Below are 19,135 nucleotides of genomic sequence, written 5' to 3'. Positions count from 1 at the left end.
CACGTGGGCGGTGGTGGTTAGGCACCAGTCTGCACGCAGGTACCACGGCAACGAGGCCGCCGCGCCTGAAGAGGAGAGCATGACAGGATTGCAAAACTAGATGGATGTGCCAATAAGAAAATTGGAAAGTGTGGTGGCGCAGTACGACAGTACAGGCACAAAAATAGTTAAAGCGGATTTATTATATTAAAAAAAACTAAAATAAGATTGGGATCATAACAATTACGAATTCCTCTTGGCGCACTTAGCATAAATATATTTTGCTTACAATGGCAATAGCAAACATGATATCAGTACGTGTAATTCGAATCCAAACAGCGAACAACAATGCGCCACTAGCGAAACGTTAACTTCATATTCCTTTCATAAAACTATATTTGTCGCAAACCATTGAAGCAAATAATTACCTTTTCTGATGTCCATCCGCTTGAAATGTATGTACGTTGTTGCCATGGCGTCCACGATAGTTGCGATGGTGAGACAGAGGTACGCCCAGTCTGTGAGGAAGATGAACCACTTGATGTGCTGGCTGCGGTCTACAAATTTAAGATGTTGCTATTGTTTTAGTTTAATTACAGAGTATACTTTAATTTTGTCGTCATGAACACAACGCGGTTCAAATATCGCGTTAAACGTTTGAAATTGAAGCTCCAAATGTATGGTCCTTTAACTTATTAAAAATTGCTTTAGCCATTTTCATCATAAATTTAATATGGCATATACAATGAAACAATGTACAAACACACTAGTGTATAAGGTAAGTACAACAACACATGATACTTTTCTTCAAATAATAATCTGGAACCAAGTAAACAAAATAACGCATGATTCAATGACCCGATAATTCAGCAAGGCTGTTAGTTTTAAGTGAAATATCCTCTTTAAGATATGTTTACAGTTTTAATGAGGAACGGTTTTAAATCAGTTGACAGTTAGCCATGAGGTATTTGCTATATGGTTAATTCTTTAATTTCTGTACATAAAATTATCACACACAAAACATCGTTGAATAGAACAACCTCGTAATTTCATTTGCCAACATATCAAGTTATTTTTATGTATATTCTTGAATTGCGCACGTTCGTAAAGGCTGATGAAACTCTAAACCAAGTCTGACCCAAGTGAACAATCTCCATAATGCAAAACGAAGTTATGTGTTTAATTTTACATCAGATTATAATAAACCGATGTTCAATGTGCAATAATATAAAATTCATGATGTGATTTGATGCGTGTTTAATGTTGTTTGTCTGATGATTACTATTATTTATTACTCAATTGCAAAACCATATTTTATCAAGTGATAACAAGTATCTACTGGTTTACAACGAGAATATGAAACATTTTAGCATCGTTCTGTGAAAACGGGGCTTAATGCATTTGCGTTAAGAGTCGTCCCGCCTTAGCCTGTGCAGTCAACACAGGCTAATCATGGACGGCACTTTCTACTTTTAAGGAATATGTCGTTCACAGGATGTCTATCATTAGCTAAAATGCAGTTTAGGCGGAAAGTGTTGTAGCTGATTGGCATGTGCGGACTACACAGGCTAATCTGGGACGACACTTTACCCACATGCGTTAAGCCCATTTTTTCCCAGAGCGAGGCTCTTGTGTCTTGAGTTCGTGTGTCCCTTAACGCTCACCAGGTCCCGCCCACTGGTCGGCCCGCACCCCGGTCACGATGATCCAGGCGGTGTGGTAGAGGGCCCAGAATACTCGCCATACCAGGTACAGGTTGTCTTCATATCAGTAAATAATTGAACAAATATTGATGTGTACATGTGAACGAAGACATTGTAAGAGTCGTGTAGAAAGACGAACATAAATTATGTTAGACGAACTGCACCATAGACTAAAACAGTAAAGAATATACAGGTGCATACAAGTAATGCACTGCACATAGCTATGTGCCGTCAAGTAAAATACAGTTATCCAAACCATATTTCATAGTGCATGCCTGTGGTATTAACATCTTTGTCTATAGTCTCTTTCATTAAAGAAATACATTTACTGCCTCAAACCGATACCGCATCCGGGCGGAAATCAGATTAAAAGCATCCTTTTACCGCTCGTCAGGGTGTGACTACTCGTATTTCACTAGATGTTCAAACCTCAACGTAGAAATTGTACCATTTCTATTGTGTATAAACAGCCTCTCTAGTGGCATGTACAAAATATTACGCACGGGCGGTATTTGTATTAATCGCACACAGGTATCGCACCTTTACTAGACCATCACCTTTTATTCGACCCATATTCTAAAGTTACAAAGCAAGAGTATTCACTCTATATTTAAAGATAACGTCTCAATTACTCACCAATTCGTGTTTGTGAAACAGAAGGTATGTGTGGGATGTCACTTAGCTGAGTCACTGATGTAGTTACGACCCTACGGCAACCGTGGGGATTGTATTCATTTAAAATTATTTTTTTTGTAAACTCTCTATAAGGCAGTTTTATCAACGGATTGTGAAATAGTCAACATATCAATTCATCATGAATTTCGCTGCTCTAAATGAAAAGCCATTTACTGATTGTTATATACAAGTGCTTTCTCTGTACTTTATTAAAAAATATACGACCTGTATAACTACCAATAACGTATACAAATCTATTCCACTGACATGCGCACAGTATCGCAGAGAGTGGGCATGTTTCATAAAAGTTCGCACGAACGTTTTAACGTTCGCACACATCTTACGAATTCTGAAGTTTGCTATCGATCGTTCGTAGGAATCTTAAGAAACTTAAGATTGTTTTAAGAAACGGAACAAGTGCCCGATGGTAAAAATAAAGACATGAATGAAGATTTGTTCCGTTAAAGGAAAATACTTAAAACAAGTACAAATCACGCAACACGCGATTGTGCAGTGTAGCAAGGAAATGCTCGAACAAAGAATGTTACGGATACGGACAGTTTTTCTTGTTCATCAATGTCGCGATACGTGATGAGTGCTTTATTGAACACCTAGATAAGAGTAGAAAAAAACGAAATAACAAATATTCACTTACTATCCCTAAACACCTCGATTGTATTGACTGTCATTGTCGTCGTTCGCATGAGTAGTTGCGTTGATGATAGTCGACTGAAAGAATCGCACCATCTTGTTTTAATAAATGACGGTGCGAAAAGCTTTAAAACATCTCATTTACAAACTCGACTTCATAGTGAAAGTTACTCACAATTTTATCCATGTCACACATCATTATTATTAAGGAGGTACACGCACCATACTACGGACTACTGTCATTCACACAACTTAAAAGGCAATCGATTTTTGCGGCCTTTAACAGATGCAAAGCAAATATCTATTAAAAATTAAAAAAAAAAAACAGAAAATTTATAGAATTTTTTTTTTTGTAATAGTTTCACCCAAAACAATATTGAACTTATTACTCAATATATCTGTTATTTAAGAAAACAATTACATATTTTAAGAATATATACCGACAAACGATACATTATGCTCTTGACATTATATCTTTTGAATCAATTCAACTAGTTAACAAATCATATGGTGACTTAAAAAAAACAACAATAAAACTAGAATTGACAAACTATAAACAAACAGCGAGTATATGTTGTTAGCATTGCACAATATGTAAACAATTGCGGAACATCAACATAGCTCACAACATAGGAATTGTAACACACACATACACACGCATTTTGGCATTTCAGTTATACACAATATGAACTTTGGTCAAATGTTTTAGAAAGTGTTTTTATTTCACCGTTGGCACTTTCATAAGTTCCTAATACAAATTAACAATTATTATCCATGTTTTACGGTAAGTTATTGAATAATGGATAAACAGAATAATAAATAAATGGTAATGTAACAACTCTACCCCTAAACGTCGCCCAAATAGAAACTTCCCAGATTTCAACAGGCGACATCATTTATAATGGCATAAATTGCCATGCAATGACTAAGTTGAGTGTTGCAACCATATTTCGTTGAAAATACCAGGCATTTCCCCAGGCGTTTTTAGCACTTCGATTGCTCAATAAGCCGCTTCAACGACACTTAAAAAAGATCGATAACAATGCCATGTAGTGTGAGCAAATACACTGACTGAAACTTGATCATGAATGTGTGCAATTACAGTTGCGTTTGCTTCAGTTGTAATCGATAGGGCTTTATACACAACAATCTTCAAGCATTAGCGGATCCAGTGGATTTACGAGCGCATTTGACACCCCTTTTAATTTTTTAGGACTAACTTGCACAAAATTTATATTTTACGCTAGTGGTCTGGTAGGGGAAACATGGGCGCATCTCTCACCTGCAACAGACATGGATTTATATGTCACTTTATTCCCTCGTATATATTTAGTATAAAATTCTTCATTACCATAACAGTTCGAGGCAATAATAAAGATTTATTTTACTTCAAATTAATTAACATTTTTTTTATAAGAACAGGTCTTTAACACAGAATCAAACTCGTGATGTTTCGGTCCCTCTGTGCGACAATCTGACACCATCAAGTATCTTAATTACACAATCCTCCAATGTTCTGAAACCTTCGGTAACTGATCGAAATCCAACAAAAATGGGCATACCATTTTTAAAAGTGTTCATCTTATTAATATATTCATCTTAACTGACAACCGTTCGAAATGTTCTGGAACCCCTCGCGTTTCGGAATTTCAAAAAGTCTTATGCAAGGCTTCTTAGCGTTTTGTTTTCCTTGAGTGCATCATTAGTTTCGCTCATTATTTTCCACTCGGCATCTTCACAGAGTTTCAGCTGGCAATGTGCATCCTGCAATATCGATGTGTTCCAGAACATTTCTAATTTTGCCAATTATTGGCCAATAGTGAAACACTCGGTTTCAACATTTTCAACATAATTGCTTTCAAATTTTCTAATTCAATTATCAAATTGCGACTCCAATCATTTACCGAAGAATCTGAATGTTTGCCGAAGCGTAACGATCAGACAAGGAATAGTCCAGATCGTCGAGAAGACATTCAGAAATCTCTTAAATTTTCTCAATTCGTATCGAGATCCTAGTGGGCAGCAGGTTTAAAATCCAAATAAAATTAAACAAATATAATACATAATATGAACCGTCTGTGAAAAGAGTCCAAATCATCTGAACTAACATGGTAACACGATTGGCCTTTTCAATAGTCCAGTTTTATTGTTTGTCCACACGGACTTAAACTTGAATGTGGCTGAAATCATTAAAATATATGAAAGAAAATACACCTTTCGAGTGTTACTTAATAATAAAATGACCTGTGATTTGTCGCTTGTCTCCGTGTTGAGGACATGCAAATACGTTTAAATAGTAAGTGGATATATAACAGCAACGTCATATTCTTATCTCCGACAAAAGCAATTTTAAACCTGTTTCATTTTATTTGGCATTACATGATACAAGATAAATAGCTTACAGCTATATGATGCTATTTAAAATTATCAAAATCCGCCCACCCCTCCCGACACAAGTCCTTGATCCGCATCTGTTTAAGTTAAAATGGGTTTTAACCTTCACCGAGACACTGAAACAAAATGGCTGCTAATGTTCAGTGTTCGCTTGAGGAAGGATCTGATTCTATACATGACTTCACTTGCGATGCTTGCCATAAAGGTCTGGCACAGTTTTTCTGCCGAGAATGTTCTAAATGTTACTGTGATAATTGCGTTAAACTACACAAACAACTCTTCGTAGACCACGAAAGAGTACTTGACAGAGGGCAGGTCGCACAATGGCCGGTTTCGACGACGGCATTAGACAGAGTGGAGTTTTGCACAGAGCACAAGGAAATGAAAATACACATGTTTTGTGAAGATCATAGTGAACTTATATGTCAGACGTGCATTTCGTCACAACACAGGTATGTTCTGCTGTTTGAATAGTGTTATGATTAATTAAACCATTACAAAATGTGTTACTCACACAACTAGAAGAGACCATTATTTTGAGAAATTAGTAATGTCTATACAAATTAGTAGTATTTAATATGTTTTAAAGATTCAAAAAAGCTCAACAAATACCTCAAACATTCTTTTAAATAAACGCATATCTTAATGTAAAGGAGAACAAATAATTGCCTGTAACAGGCGAACTTTCATCAACACAAACCATGTTTACGGCATGTGCGCGTGTAGGTTATGAGTTCCAAATTATTAATTTAGAACTATAATATACATACATAAATCAACCTAGAAGGGTTGACCTATTTCGATAAAGATAAAAGAACGTGCAAAATCCGTTAATGATTAAAAAAGTTTATTTGTAGTTTTGTATCCAAAATAACAATTTATGATCAAAAGGTGTTCTTACATAGATCTACATCTTATCATTGATTACATTTGGCCCCAGGATATCTTGGTCGAGTTTTACTGGGTCACGTCGTGTTAAAAACTAGTTAACTATGTCACCATTAGAAACTAGATTGTGAATACAGTATTGCCCAATCTTCATGAAATTTCGTAAGAACATTAGTTATATTATTTTATTGCAAAGTTTGATAGTTTTGAAAATGAATCACGGGGAGCTAACAAATAGGTAAGTTAAATTTTACAAAACAGCTTGTGAACATACTAAAGGCCAAAATTATTGCAGAAACCCCACGAACGCTGTAATGAACATTTGTTCCTATGATATATGGGATGGTTTTGAAACTGGTTATCTTGGGATAAAAAACAACTTCGAAAGGTCAAATTAAGTAAAACGATTCTGAACACTCTATATTACCTAACTTTTATGAACCTTGCATTAAAAATTGAAGTAATAATTTGTCCGGCGGGTGAGATGTGATTCTTGACAAACCTGGTGAAATCTACAAGCTCAAAAAGTTTTGTTCTTTGGGGTCTTAGGTGCGCGGCTCTGGGCCTTTGGTCCTCTTGTTTATTTATGATTAGTGGCATAATGCCTTATCAATGCAGACCATTGAATACAACCAACATTTAGGTTATGTTTTTTGTGTGCACTTTACATAAGAGCAAATAAAGTATTGAAGCTTCAATGCTCAAAGACCAAAAAACCTCATCAACTCTTAAGCAATAGCTTTGAATTCGCTTAAAATGATAGGAAATATTATATTTACATACTGAACAGTTACAACAAAGGTGCATATTTAAGTTCAATACAAAATCGACTATATCCCATTCATTTGTATTTAATTTGACGAGTATTATATGAAAATTACTGCTTCAGTCTTGTCCATCGAAAATAGTTCAATATACTTTGAAATGATGTACATTTTTATTAAACTATTATAACGCATATACACCTGAAAAAAATATTTGTAAGTTTTTCATTTATAAGGATCATGTTTATTTTTAAAATGTTACTAAACGATTTTAAGGGACTTTTTAGGGACTTGTTTATAGATAATCTAGATTACAGTTATAAAAAATTTTGTCACAGAAATACGATGCAACTTGACACTAGCAAGCGAAACAAACACTTATGGCATAAACATATACAATAAAAAACATATCATGCACTTGTTCAAAAGAATATATCATTATAATAAATAAGCGGATTGTTTCAACAGGAAAATATTTGACGCTGATTGAAAGCCTTGATATTAAGACGATAGCATTTTGTTCTACTACAATGTCAGTTTTTATCTCAATAAGCTTAACAATTACTTCAATTCGTTCACCGTTATTTAACGCAAGCTTTTTATAATACATGTATTTCAATTTATGGCAATAAGTGACAAACAAAGAACCGCAAAAAAGTAAACAAGTCCCTCAAACGCCAAAAATGATAAAAAATACGTGTATAGTGATTTGATATTGTTTTATTCTCCTCAGACACTGTGTGAAAGTAACGTTGACTTCACAAAAAGGCAAAGTTGAAAGTTGCAGGGAGTTATTATCACAAATACAGAAAATACAAGGAGAGCTGCTGCTTAGCCTTAACAAAAACGAGAACAACATCCAGTCAACTGAAGCCTCTCACAAGATGATTCTACAGGCTATAAAAGACCTTCGAAAGAACAGAGATGACTCATTTGACAAACTTGAAGATATTACCAAGCAAGAGCTAAATGGCATAATGACCAGCTTGATGCCGTCCCTGCAGCTAAACAGAGAACAATGCATCCACTTTCAGACGGATCTTAAATGTTTTGGCGATACTTTACAAGACGTTGAGAAAAAAAGCAAAGAGTTTCTCTTTATAGCTCAAACGAAATATCTTCAGCAGTTGAAAAAATCAAGAACATTTATAGGCGACATATTGCATCATAATGAATATGCCATGGAATTTGTCCCCAACAAAAGAATTGAACAGCTCTTACCCAATATAACGTGTCTTGGACGAATCATACAACCAAACAAGGTCATTTCAATGCATTCGAAAATAAAGCATAAACTAAGTATAAGCGGTATTGATAGGTGGTCGTGCTATCCCTATGGCATGTGTGAGGTAGATAAATTAATAATTGTTGTTGACAATCGGAACAGTCGAGTTAAGGTGTTTGACGAGCTAAGCCAAGTAGTCAGCCACTTTGATGTACCTATTACTCCATGGGATATTTGTATGGTCTCTGATCGCGAGGTTGCTGTTACTGTGGATAATAATGATAATACACACGGAGTCCAGTTTTTCAATTTAGTCAATATGCAGTTGGCAAAAAGCAATAATTATCAACTGGATCATGCTTGTCATGGTATTGCCTGTCATAAGAATGATCTGTTTATCACGTCAAATACAGAATTGTACCACTACACATTAGATAAAACTCTAATTCTGAAGAGGAAATTGTATGAGGATACTTCACACAAACATGCAGGTAATTAAAACATCTAAAACGTTTAAAATGTACTAAATACGAGTTCATGTAACTATGTTAACATTTTATGAGCCCATGCCACATATGTTCACATATAAAAGTGCATTTACATAGTCTGATGTTATAGTATAATTATAACGAATGGGAAAAAAAAATGACATTTTTACTGGCTCTATTGTAGTTTTCAAGTGCGCCGTGAGTCTAAGTGGAAACAAAATCTATGTCACCGGCAATTCCCAAAACCAGCTTTTAACTCTGACCAGGGACGGATCTGTGCTATCCACATTAACCGATCCTGAGCTGACACGCCCAGGGAGCGTCCATGTGACTTTTGCAGGCCAGGTGTTGGTATGTGGTATCTCATCTCGATGTATAATACAGGTAGATAGTACGGGGCGAAAGAAGATAGCTACGTTGGTTACAAGGACTGATTTGGACGCTGACCCAGCGTCCGTTTTGTACAGCCGTAGCAAGGATTCTGTGATTGTTGGACAATGTAAAAACGATTTTTTGTTGGAGTTCCAGATTAAGTGAATAACTGCTGGTGACATTTTAATGTACGTGAAATTTTATGCTTTAATGACCCAACTTACATGCAGGTTTATGTGTTTTATGTATTTATGTGTGCATGGTAAACAAATAACGAACACAAATGTGTTCTGCCCTACATGGGCATTATTCTGGGGGTTTCCTCTCCAAAATCGATATTAATCGTTTCGGTCTGTTATATTAGAGACGTTCAATAACAGCACAATCATAACAGCACATCTAATAGACAAAAACAGTAGATTGATGATGTTAAGTTCAAGTGAGCGACGTAGGGTCATCATAACCCAATATTTTTTTAGTTGTAATAGTTAAAAATATTATGTGCCAGTTAAACTTAATAAAATCATATCGTTTTACTCTCGGTTATAACATATTGTCGTCTACTGTTTCACTGTGTTAGTACTAACTACTCTGTTATCATATATGTACCATACTTACTAAACAATAGTAAAGGTTGGCATAACAGTAATCTCCTATGGCAACGCCGGTTGAACACAACATGGCGACGGTATTTATGCTATAGCGGGACTTAAAAACAGTTAGAAAATCTTCTGGTGAATGATTGTTTTTTATTTCTGATTGTCATTAAAACCATATGTGCATTGGTTTTGTCGTCACATAGTTCTTCATTGTGTAATTTTACTTCGAAGCACTCGCAAACTTAACTAAATGGTATCAATTTAGTGCCAAATGATAGCCACATTAGACGATAGACTCAAGTATCGTTCCAGTTTTGGTTTGATTTCCTTACACGTTAACGCTGGTACCATAATTCCCCACATTCTGATTTTCCATTTTCCGTCCTTCCTGTCGTTATGCAAATATTATATACGCTAGTAATGCGAAAGGTATTGCTGCTTGAGAGATGAATTTTATGTAACATAGTGGCCAGCGTATGATTTTATGCACCTGGGTATTTATGTGCAGTTTTTTTCCTGCATAACTGAAGTTATGTTCCTTTTAAGCAAGCTATACAAAGTGTATATCTGCAAGTGGGCTCTAGTTCTTGCTACCACAACTGAAAATGTCGCTTTTTAGATTTCTGACTTTTCGAAAACAAGTACTATAAATCTTGAAGTTCTTTTGGCTGAAAGAGTGCATAAACTTAACACCAAATACAAATGAGTTTGCGTTCATCGGTATTTTGGTAAATTAATTAACATAAGTGGCGTTATGACCTACGTATTTAAAAAAACATTCCGAACTTGTGCTTCATAGTACTCAAAGAGAATAACTGTTAACGTGATTAAACTGTGTTTTCATATTTGAAATCATGTAAGTGGTTGTTAACGTGTGTGCACTCCTTTATAAAATGGAGGTCTGAAACATAAGTGAATAATGGAGGCATCAGAGCATATTTTTCTAGCAATACCTTCAAAAAGGAACATGTGAAGTATAGAAGACACTTCATCTAAATTATAAATATCTAAACTAATTAACAAAATAACAAAATTAATATCAAAACTTACATACAGCATGACTTTATATTTAATTTATTCGTAATTCTGACGCAGTGACACACAACTTCATTCCAGCATCATTTCGAAAGAAATTGAAAGACGATTTTTCCTATGAAAAACTAAAAAGCTAAGATCATTTATGATTTGCTACATACATAATATTGACAATTAACGACATTTCTTACTAAATAAAAATGTTAACAAGATAACAGTATGCATAATGAGAAAGTTTTTCATAAAAAAAAATATTTATAAATTGTCTATTGTCTTATCAAATAAAGACGTACAAATTGTTAAAAAGCTGCGTAGAATAGTGTGCACGGCTTTGAATAAAGGAACTTTTTCTACGAACAATGTTTATATCTTTTAAGCGTTGTATATTGTTGATGGTCACCTATACTGAGTTTATCGTTATAAATATAATCGAATTTTTTTTTAAATATTATTTTTGATAACAGTATTTTTTTGTTATACTTTTATAAAGCCATCTATTAGTTCACTAATAATTGTATTTGTTCTCATTCATTTATTATATGTGAGTGGCTGTAGGCCATTACAAATGAACAAATGGACTATTATTCCTATTCGAATGTACTTTATGAACAAGACATGTTTAATTTATATCGTCTTTGATTATGGAACATTCGCTTGTTTTCCGAAGGTCGAGTGAAAAATGAATTGATGTGGCTTGTAATTCACAAATGTTGGTAGACTGTGAGTTATTAACAAACAAAATTAAATATTTTTAACTCAAAGGGACGTGTTATCTTTACTTTAACCTGAAATGGAATGCTTATGGGTTATATATTATTTTAAAAAGAAGTATTAATTGAGTGTTTGCAATAATAACTACCATGCATTCAAATAAATATTATAAGCACAGACTGTGCTATGATGAAACTGTGGCATTCTGATGCATTCAAACATTGCAGTGTATTGATAAACATATTTATTTTATGTTGTTATTAGTTTATGTTAAGTAACTACTGAATCAAATAGAGTTTTAGAAACACATGTTTGTAGATATTTTGTGATGTTTTGGTGTGTTTTCTTAATTTGAAAAGTCTTTGTACACTAGTTTTTCTATTAATTATATTTAAATTATATATTCAAAAGTGTTATTACGTATTTATTTTTCTCGCATTTCATTCTTTATATAAAAAACATTTAACAAATTTGTGAATAAGAAATCAAATGTACAATTCATTAAAATGATTCAATTAAGAACTAGAATGCTATGTTATACTACGGAAATATCATGGGTAGTTAGTTTCGTTATGAACAAAACATGCTCTTACAGGTTTATATTATTTAATGCTATTCTAGTTAATATGCATATTCACATCTCTATAAGGATATACACATGCTAACTAAAATTAATATGAAAATATATTGATTAATTTGCTTCCTATCATTTGGGCAAATATTAGAAAGTTCTCATATTGGTACGCATTATAGTACACATGTAATGTATATATTCGATGCCTGAAATTGATTAGCACGTTTGCAACCCGGTTAAATTTCATATAAACATGTCTTGTCTCGGATTTTTTAAAATACAGCTTTTCTTTTAATTTTTCTTCTTTTATAGTTAGCAAGAGCAACGCCCCAAAAATAAATAGTCCGTGTGCTTGACTATTCTATGGGTGATAAGTTAGTTCCTTTTTCCTAGTTCCTTATTTCTTCTTCTAATAAGGAATAAGGAACTGTTCCTTATTCCTTATTCAAACCGAATAAGGAACTATGTTATTATTAAATATAACAAAGTATAAATGTACTGTAATTAATATTTGTTACAGCCTACATACATTTACACTAATTTTCGTTGAGTTATTCTTCTCGTTGGTTCATGTTGACTTATAATTTATGGAAAGAAAATTCCAGTTCCTTATTCGATTTGAATAAGGAATAAGGAACAAGTTCCTTATTCCTTATTCACACTGAATAAGGAACTGGATAATCATCACTTAAAACTTAGTAGAAATGTATTGCAATTAGAATTTTACATATACAACCAATATATAAATAATATGTTCATTTATATGTGGTTAATTTTGGATAAATTTCATTGATGTTTAAATTAGAAAATGCCAGTTCCTTATTCGGCTTGACCAAGGAATAAGAAACTGGTTCCTTTATCCGTATTCAGCCTCGAATAAGGAACTGGATTATGAATAAAAACAAACATGTTTAAATGTACAAGATTGATTTTTTATCTCATACATATACAATAATAGTATATGCTTTAGGTTTTGTTGATGTGAAATTAGTATTCGGATTAGAAAATATCGGTTCGGTTTAAAGAAATCCTATGCAAGCGCGAAAAGACACATGAATATGTAACGTAATACATAAAGTAAATGTATTCGAGTTATTTTGTGTTGCTTTATTTCATAAATGTTTGCATTATTGTTCCTTAAAACCCTTCAACAAATATGTTACGCGTGAATAAGGAATGAGGAACAGTTCCTTATTCCTTATTCGAAAAAGGAATAAGGAACTAGGAAAAAGGAAGCAACTTATCACCCATGACTATTTTAAGTATTTCGCTTGCCACATGTATTAACGTTTAACTGGAAAACGTAATATACACGTACAATTGTGCTTTAATAAGATTGTACGGTGTTCGCCTTTAAGTAGAATAGACATGTATGTTAAGCCACCAGCATGATAAATAAAAATAGTTTTTGTTTACAAAAATCAATGATAAAATAACCATATTTTGTTCCATGTCTTCGGTTAATTTCTTAAATGCCATGTATATATCTTGACAAAACATCATATAAGTCATTTCAAAATTCTGAGTAGATTATATGCATTTCAAGCCTCTAATAAAAACGAATGATTGTGATTTTATTCCTGCAAAACATCTCGACAAACAGAATTACAATTTGAATCAATTTACTAATATGTTCATGCACAAAGGCGTCCCATAGGTCAAAGCTCATTTGACCCTTATCAATTTCACTCCTTGGTGAATACAAGATTGGGTCGGACAAGTTATGATTTAATTTAATTACTGATTTTACGATACTATACATTGCTATTAGAGCGTTTATCATTTTTGAACTCACATTTTCCGATATCAATTTTTGCCAAAGTAGTGTGTGATTGATTTTATCATAGCATTGTTGATAGTCGATTAAAATGGTGATTAATTTTTGGCTTGAGTGTATTATTTTTTATATAATTGCGTTTAGTATGAATATGCAATCTGTTGTGCTTTTGCCCTTTTAATGGCCAAACTGTCAGTTAAGATTTCTTTCGTATTTTGTTGTACTTTGTTCTCATATTTACAAAGTGTGTTTTGTTTTTTGCCTCTGTTCTTTATTTGTTGAATATGTTCCGTGCGCGTTTGAATTTTTTTTAGCTGTGTTGCAGTTATAATCAAACCATTGCTGGGAATCTGCTTTGTTTCGAATTTTTTTGTTGTGGTTAATATTTACTTTTTTCCAAAAATTGTTACTGCATTGTCAAAAATATAGCTAGTTAAATGTTTTATTTCACAATTAATGTTTTCTTTGTTTACATGTTACAAATTGATATTCTGTTTCAATGAGTCTTGTAATTTTTCAACAAAACTTGACATACATACATACATACATACATACATACATACATACATACATACATACATACATACATACATACATACATACATACATACATACATACATACATACATACATACATACATACATACATACATACATACATACATACATACATACATACATACATACATACATACATGCATACATACATACATACATAGTATTATGTACCTTATTCGTAAATATCCAAGCTTACTGAAACGTTCTTTAATGAAAATAGCTGGACGGGATACGATTAGTAAAAGAATGAATCAACACTGATAGTATTGTCACATTGTTATCATTCGCTTGCCGTTCGCTGAGTTCACCAGTGGGTCACCAATAATCTTTTCTAAACGAAACAAATGTACTTTAAGTATATTCAGATTGCTTGCTGACACCGGAAGCATATACATGACAAAGACGTTTTTAAATGAGCACTTACCGCAAATAATACTGTTGATCCATATTTATCACTATTAGAACTAGTTATGCCTTATAAGGAGATTGCATAGATCCACATTAATTATGTTAAAATGGATAATACGTACACGTTCAACCTGTACCATACTCGACATGAATAAGGGAGCAGTTCTTTTGAAGGACAGATATGAAAATGTAGCACAGATTGTTTAAAAAAAACATCATAAAACGATTGAGTAACACAAAATCAATGTGAAAGTATGTATTCTCCAATAAGTAAGTAACATTGAAACGAAAAGTAATTTTGAATTGTTGAAATAGTATAATAATAGTGTAGTTGCTGTTTTAATCATTTGAATAAATATGTTTACAAAAAAAATTATATAGACAACAATTATGTACACTTGTTTTATTAGGTAGTATAAATCAATAGAATCCGTTTTATTCGTACAGGGCGCTGAGATTAGTTGACTGATTAACGCATAATATCTTCCTTAAGAATTTCGTGTGGACGGCGTCAATATCGGTTGTTCGCGCTGTTCCCCATATTGCGGATGAGTAGTTTAAAACTGATTAACATTTTAAAACTGATGAAACTAGGATGTAGTTTCAGTTTGCTTTTTGCACTGAATTCGTATATTTATTGAAGATAGAGAATAATCGATGCATTGACTTAGAAGCGTGTTCTGCTATACATTTTTGGATTATTTTAAAACTGCCATTTAAAAAAAGGTCAACTCCTAGATATTTGAAGGAACTGACGACTTCGAGTTTCTCACCGTAAATATCAATTGAACACAGTAAATGAGGAGTGTGACCTCGGTATAATCTATCAGGACAATATGAAAATGTAAAATTGATACATATGCAAGCAAGGAATGTGTACCTTGTGTGTTTTTGCCATTACTTGCATATATTGAATTAAATTTAATGCTCGTTTACATATGTGAGGGCTATGGACTCGTATAGGTTTTATTGATGAATAAATGGTGTTGTTGTTGTATATATCTCATTACATACACAAAAAAGATTTGTATAATAATATGATGAAACTGTTCATTACGTGATTTACTTAAATTTGTAAAACCAATTTATTTAAAATATTCCACGTACATAATTTCGTAAAGAATAATCTGTATCAATATGTTCCTTCCACTAGTGTTATTGATAATAACAACAAATTACACAATAATATACAATGATTGTTTTTGTCTCGAAAAAGCATTCAAGATTTTTAACATTGTCGTTATTCAAACACAACCATATATACCATTTGCATTCACAAAAGTTTATTTCTTTAAATTATTGAGCACATTTGTCTAATCGTATGTCTTGTAAGTAAGTAAGTATATTAGATGCAATTATGTATTCCCTTCATAACTTACCATGTTAACCAGTTCATAACACTATCGTCCAACTTCTATCTTCGACCATTACTTATAAATTGTATAATGCACATATAATGTAGGCTATTAGCTTATGTAAGCTTAAGTGCTGAATAAATGTTGTTGCTGCTGTTGTTGTTGTTGAATTCAATTTGTTTGCATTCATGTAATATTCAACTTTGTCATTTGACCTTCCGTAGTACATCACCTTGCATTTTTCCACATTAAATTTCATTTCTTACGTTGCTGCACAAGTGGCACCTTGTTATTTTTTGAAGCCATGTGTTTTATTGAATTCTGTTAGATTTCCTTTCCTCAAAGTCACTTTGAGAATCCAGTTATTGAAAACAAGATCACATCACAGTAAATCCATTTGTAATAATTTGTTATTTTCATCATTTTTCTAAATAAGTCGCCATTCTGTAGTATTGTGATAATGTTTGATAAATGACGTCATGTATCGAAAATTTCCTGTTCATTATTTTCGTCAGTCACGTGACCAGCCAATTTTGGTCACTGATGCCAAGAATCATGGCCATTAATGACCAAACTGTTGGTCACTGACCAAATTTGGTCACCGTCAGATGATAAACATTAAGAAAAAAATAGTTAATAAAGTTTTAGTCAAGATCTAGCATGGACGAATTTTTATCATAATCAATAATTCCTTCTTTTTTTCAAAGTAAATACCTTTAAGTCATTTATCACATCGATTATATATTTTATCCAGTTGTATAAACATAGCATACGTAAATTTAACACTACTTTTATAAGTTTTATAACACTTTTACTATTTTATTTACAAAGATGGAAATTAACGCGGAACTGTCTGGCTTTGCGTCACACGTAAATTCTGTAAAATTACTACCCTAGTGTATTTGTGGTTACAATCAACTTACATTGTGTTTTTCTTTACGAGGTATTTTACACTGCAATAAAAAGTCGTTGTATGAATAAATGATAGTTTTGAATATTTATTTTTAATCATGTTACCGGTATTTTATCAAAACATCGCGCTATAAAGAACTGTACCTCTAACTAGAGGTGCGTTACAATATTTGGCTCCACTTTCATTTTAACGTCACACCCTTTTAAAATATAACCCACCCTTATCTGTCCATTGTTCAATGGTTAATGCTCTTGTAAGTGCGTACACATCAAATATGTTGTATTGGCTATGTATGAGTATAAGGGTAACGTACAGGTTTACTTTGTATAAATATCAAACTATTTTTAGAAAGATAATGCCTCGTGGAATTAATACTAAAAGGATGCCTCAATATTAAAACTTAAGTGGATACAGCACAATTAAGTCAACTACAACGTACCAAGTTTACCATACGAGGATTTTTCACGAAAGATGTTGCCTTACCCATGTTATATCCTACTGTCATATGTTTAGTCTGGCTTCATCCAAAATGAGTATGAACATGTATTGAAATTATAAGTTTTATATAAAGTGTAAAACAACTTTAACAACAGATTTTGGTTCTCCGACTAACGACAAATACGCAAGTGTTTTGGGGAAACGAGGATGCGCCCGATCGTTTTTCTGCGAGCGAACCAGGAATGACTTATTCACAAACTGCATGCATATTACTTTTCAAATATTTTTGAACTCGCGGGACAGTTTCAGCCGAGTCCTTTATAAGGCATAACTATCGTCATTTATTTGTATTAGTTTGTTTATTTATTAATATAATTATTGTAAGTGCTTCCAATACGCATTATTATAGGTATCTGCGTGCATTTATTTACTCACTCAATATTATAATGTTTTGGGCATCCTATTGGATGACAACGGCTGGTCATGACAACAGTGCGTTGTCATGAGTTAACGCTTGCGTTGTATAAATTGTAAATGTTGCAGTTGTGTTGCAGTAAGTTGACTTTATCGGAGGCAGACTCTTAAGAAGTCATTGATATGCCGATATGTGTTGGGTTTGCCGTATTTGTTGGACGTGTTGCTTTGCAATGTAAGTATATATTTTTTAATTTAGAACAAATGGCATACAATTGACAAATGTTTAATGTTATTTTATTGCATACTTGATTTATAACTCTGAAGTTATTAATAGTTCTAAATTTAGCGCTAATGCCTTTTAAGATGTTTACCCTTATTAAAGGGATCTTTTCACGCTTTGGTAAATTGACAAAATTGAAAAAAGTTGTTTCAGATTCGCACATTTTCGTTTTAGTTATGATATTTGTGAGGAAACAGTAATACTGAACATTTACCATGGTCTAATATAGCCATTATATGCATCTTTTGACGATTTTAAAACCTAAAAATTATTAAGCGTTGCAACGCGAAACGATTGAATAATTTGGAGAGTTCTGTTTTTGTCGTTAAATTTTGTGAAACTACGAAGATTGCTTATATAAGGTATAAAATACGTCAAGTATGTGTACTCGGCGGAATAGCTCAGTAGGCTAAAGCGTTTTTACTTCAGGACTCTGGCAGGACTCCAGGGGTCACTGGTTCGAAACCTGCTCCGGGCAATGTTCTTTTCCTTTTTTAATTTTAGTCTTGATTTTTTACTGGAGCTTTTACGATCCAATGTTTACATTTATCAATATAAAGCATTTAATGAATAAGTTAAAAAATGCCAAAATCTGTGAAAAGGCCCCTTTAAGGATTTTATATTTCATTGAGGAGAAAAAAAATATATAAGTATATATATATAAATATATAAATATAAGTATTTATAAATTGCTTGAGCGACATAAATTTATTCTGAATGCTCAGTTTTTCTAATGAACGTTCATTTGTGTTTGTATGCTCTAACATTGCGATACTAAAACGTACAGACCTCTTATATATGACTTGCTCTTTTTAAAGTATCGTTCAAAGGCATGAAATCAAAATGCAATTTGTTGATTTTAGCGTAAGATCTTATTGTTATTTCATTTGTTTAATCTAACCTTAAAAGTTCAGTACAAAAGTATCTTATC

General features: G+C 32.9%; 2 protein-coding genes across 2 annotated transcripts in view; one reads left to right on the top strand and one right to left on the bottom strand.

Annotated features, from left to right (window-relative positions):
• Positions 1-19,135, bottom strand: part of LOC127831875 (protein rolling stone-like) — a 38,920-nt gene that overhangs the window by 1,173 nt on the left and 18,612 nt on the right. The window lies entirely within an intron of this gene.
• On the top strand, positions 5,530-9,730 carry LOC127831874 (uncharacterized). Its single transcript, XM_052356947.1, has 3 exons — positions 5,530-5,854; positions 7,788-8,770; positions 8,952-9,730. The coding sequence occupies exons 1-3, from the start codon at positions 5,784-5,786 to the stop codon at positions 9,302-9,304; spliced, it is 1,407 nt and encodes a 468-aa protein (XP_052212907.1). The 5' UTR covers positions 5,530-5,783; the 3' UTR covers positions 9,305-9,730.

Source organism: Dreissena polymorpha, chromosome 5 (genome assembly GCF_020536995.1).
Source record: "Dreissena polymorpha isolate Duluth1 chromosome 5, UMN_Dpol_1.0, whole genome shotgun sequence".
NCBI classification, from domain to species: Eukaryota; Metazoa; Mollusca; class Bivalvia; order Myida; family Dreissenidae; genus Dreissena; species Dreissena polymorpha.
The sequence above is the reverse complement of the archived record's forward strand: the minus strand, read 5'-3'. Positions and strand labels throughout refer to the sequence as shown.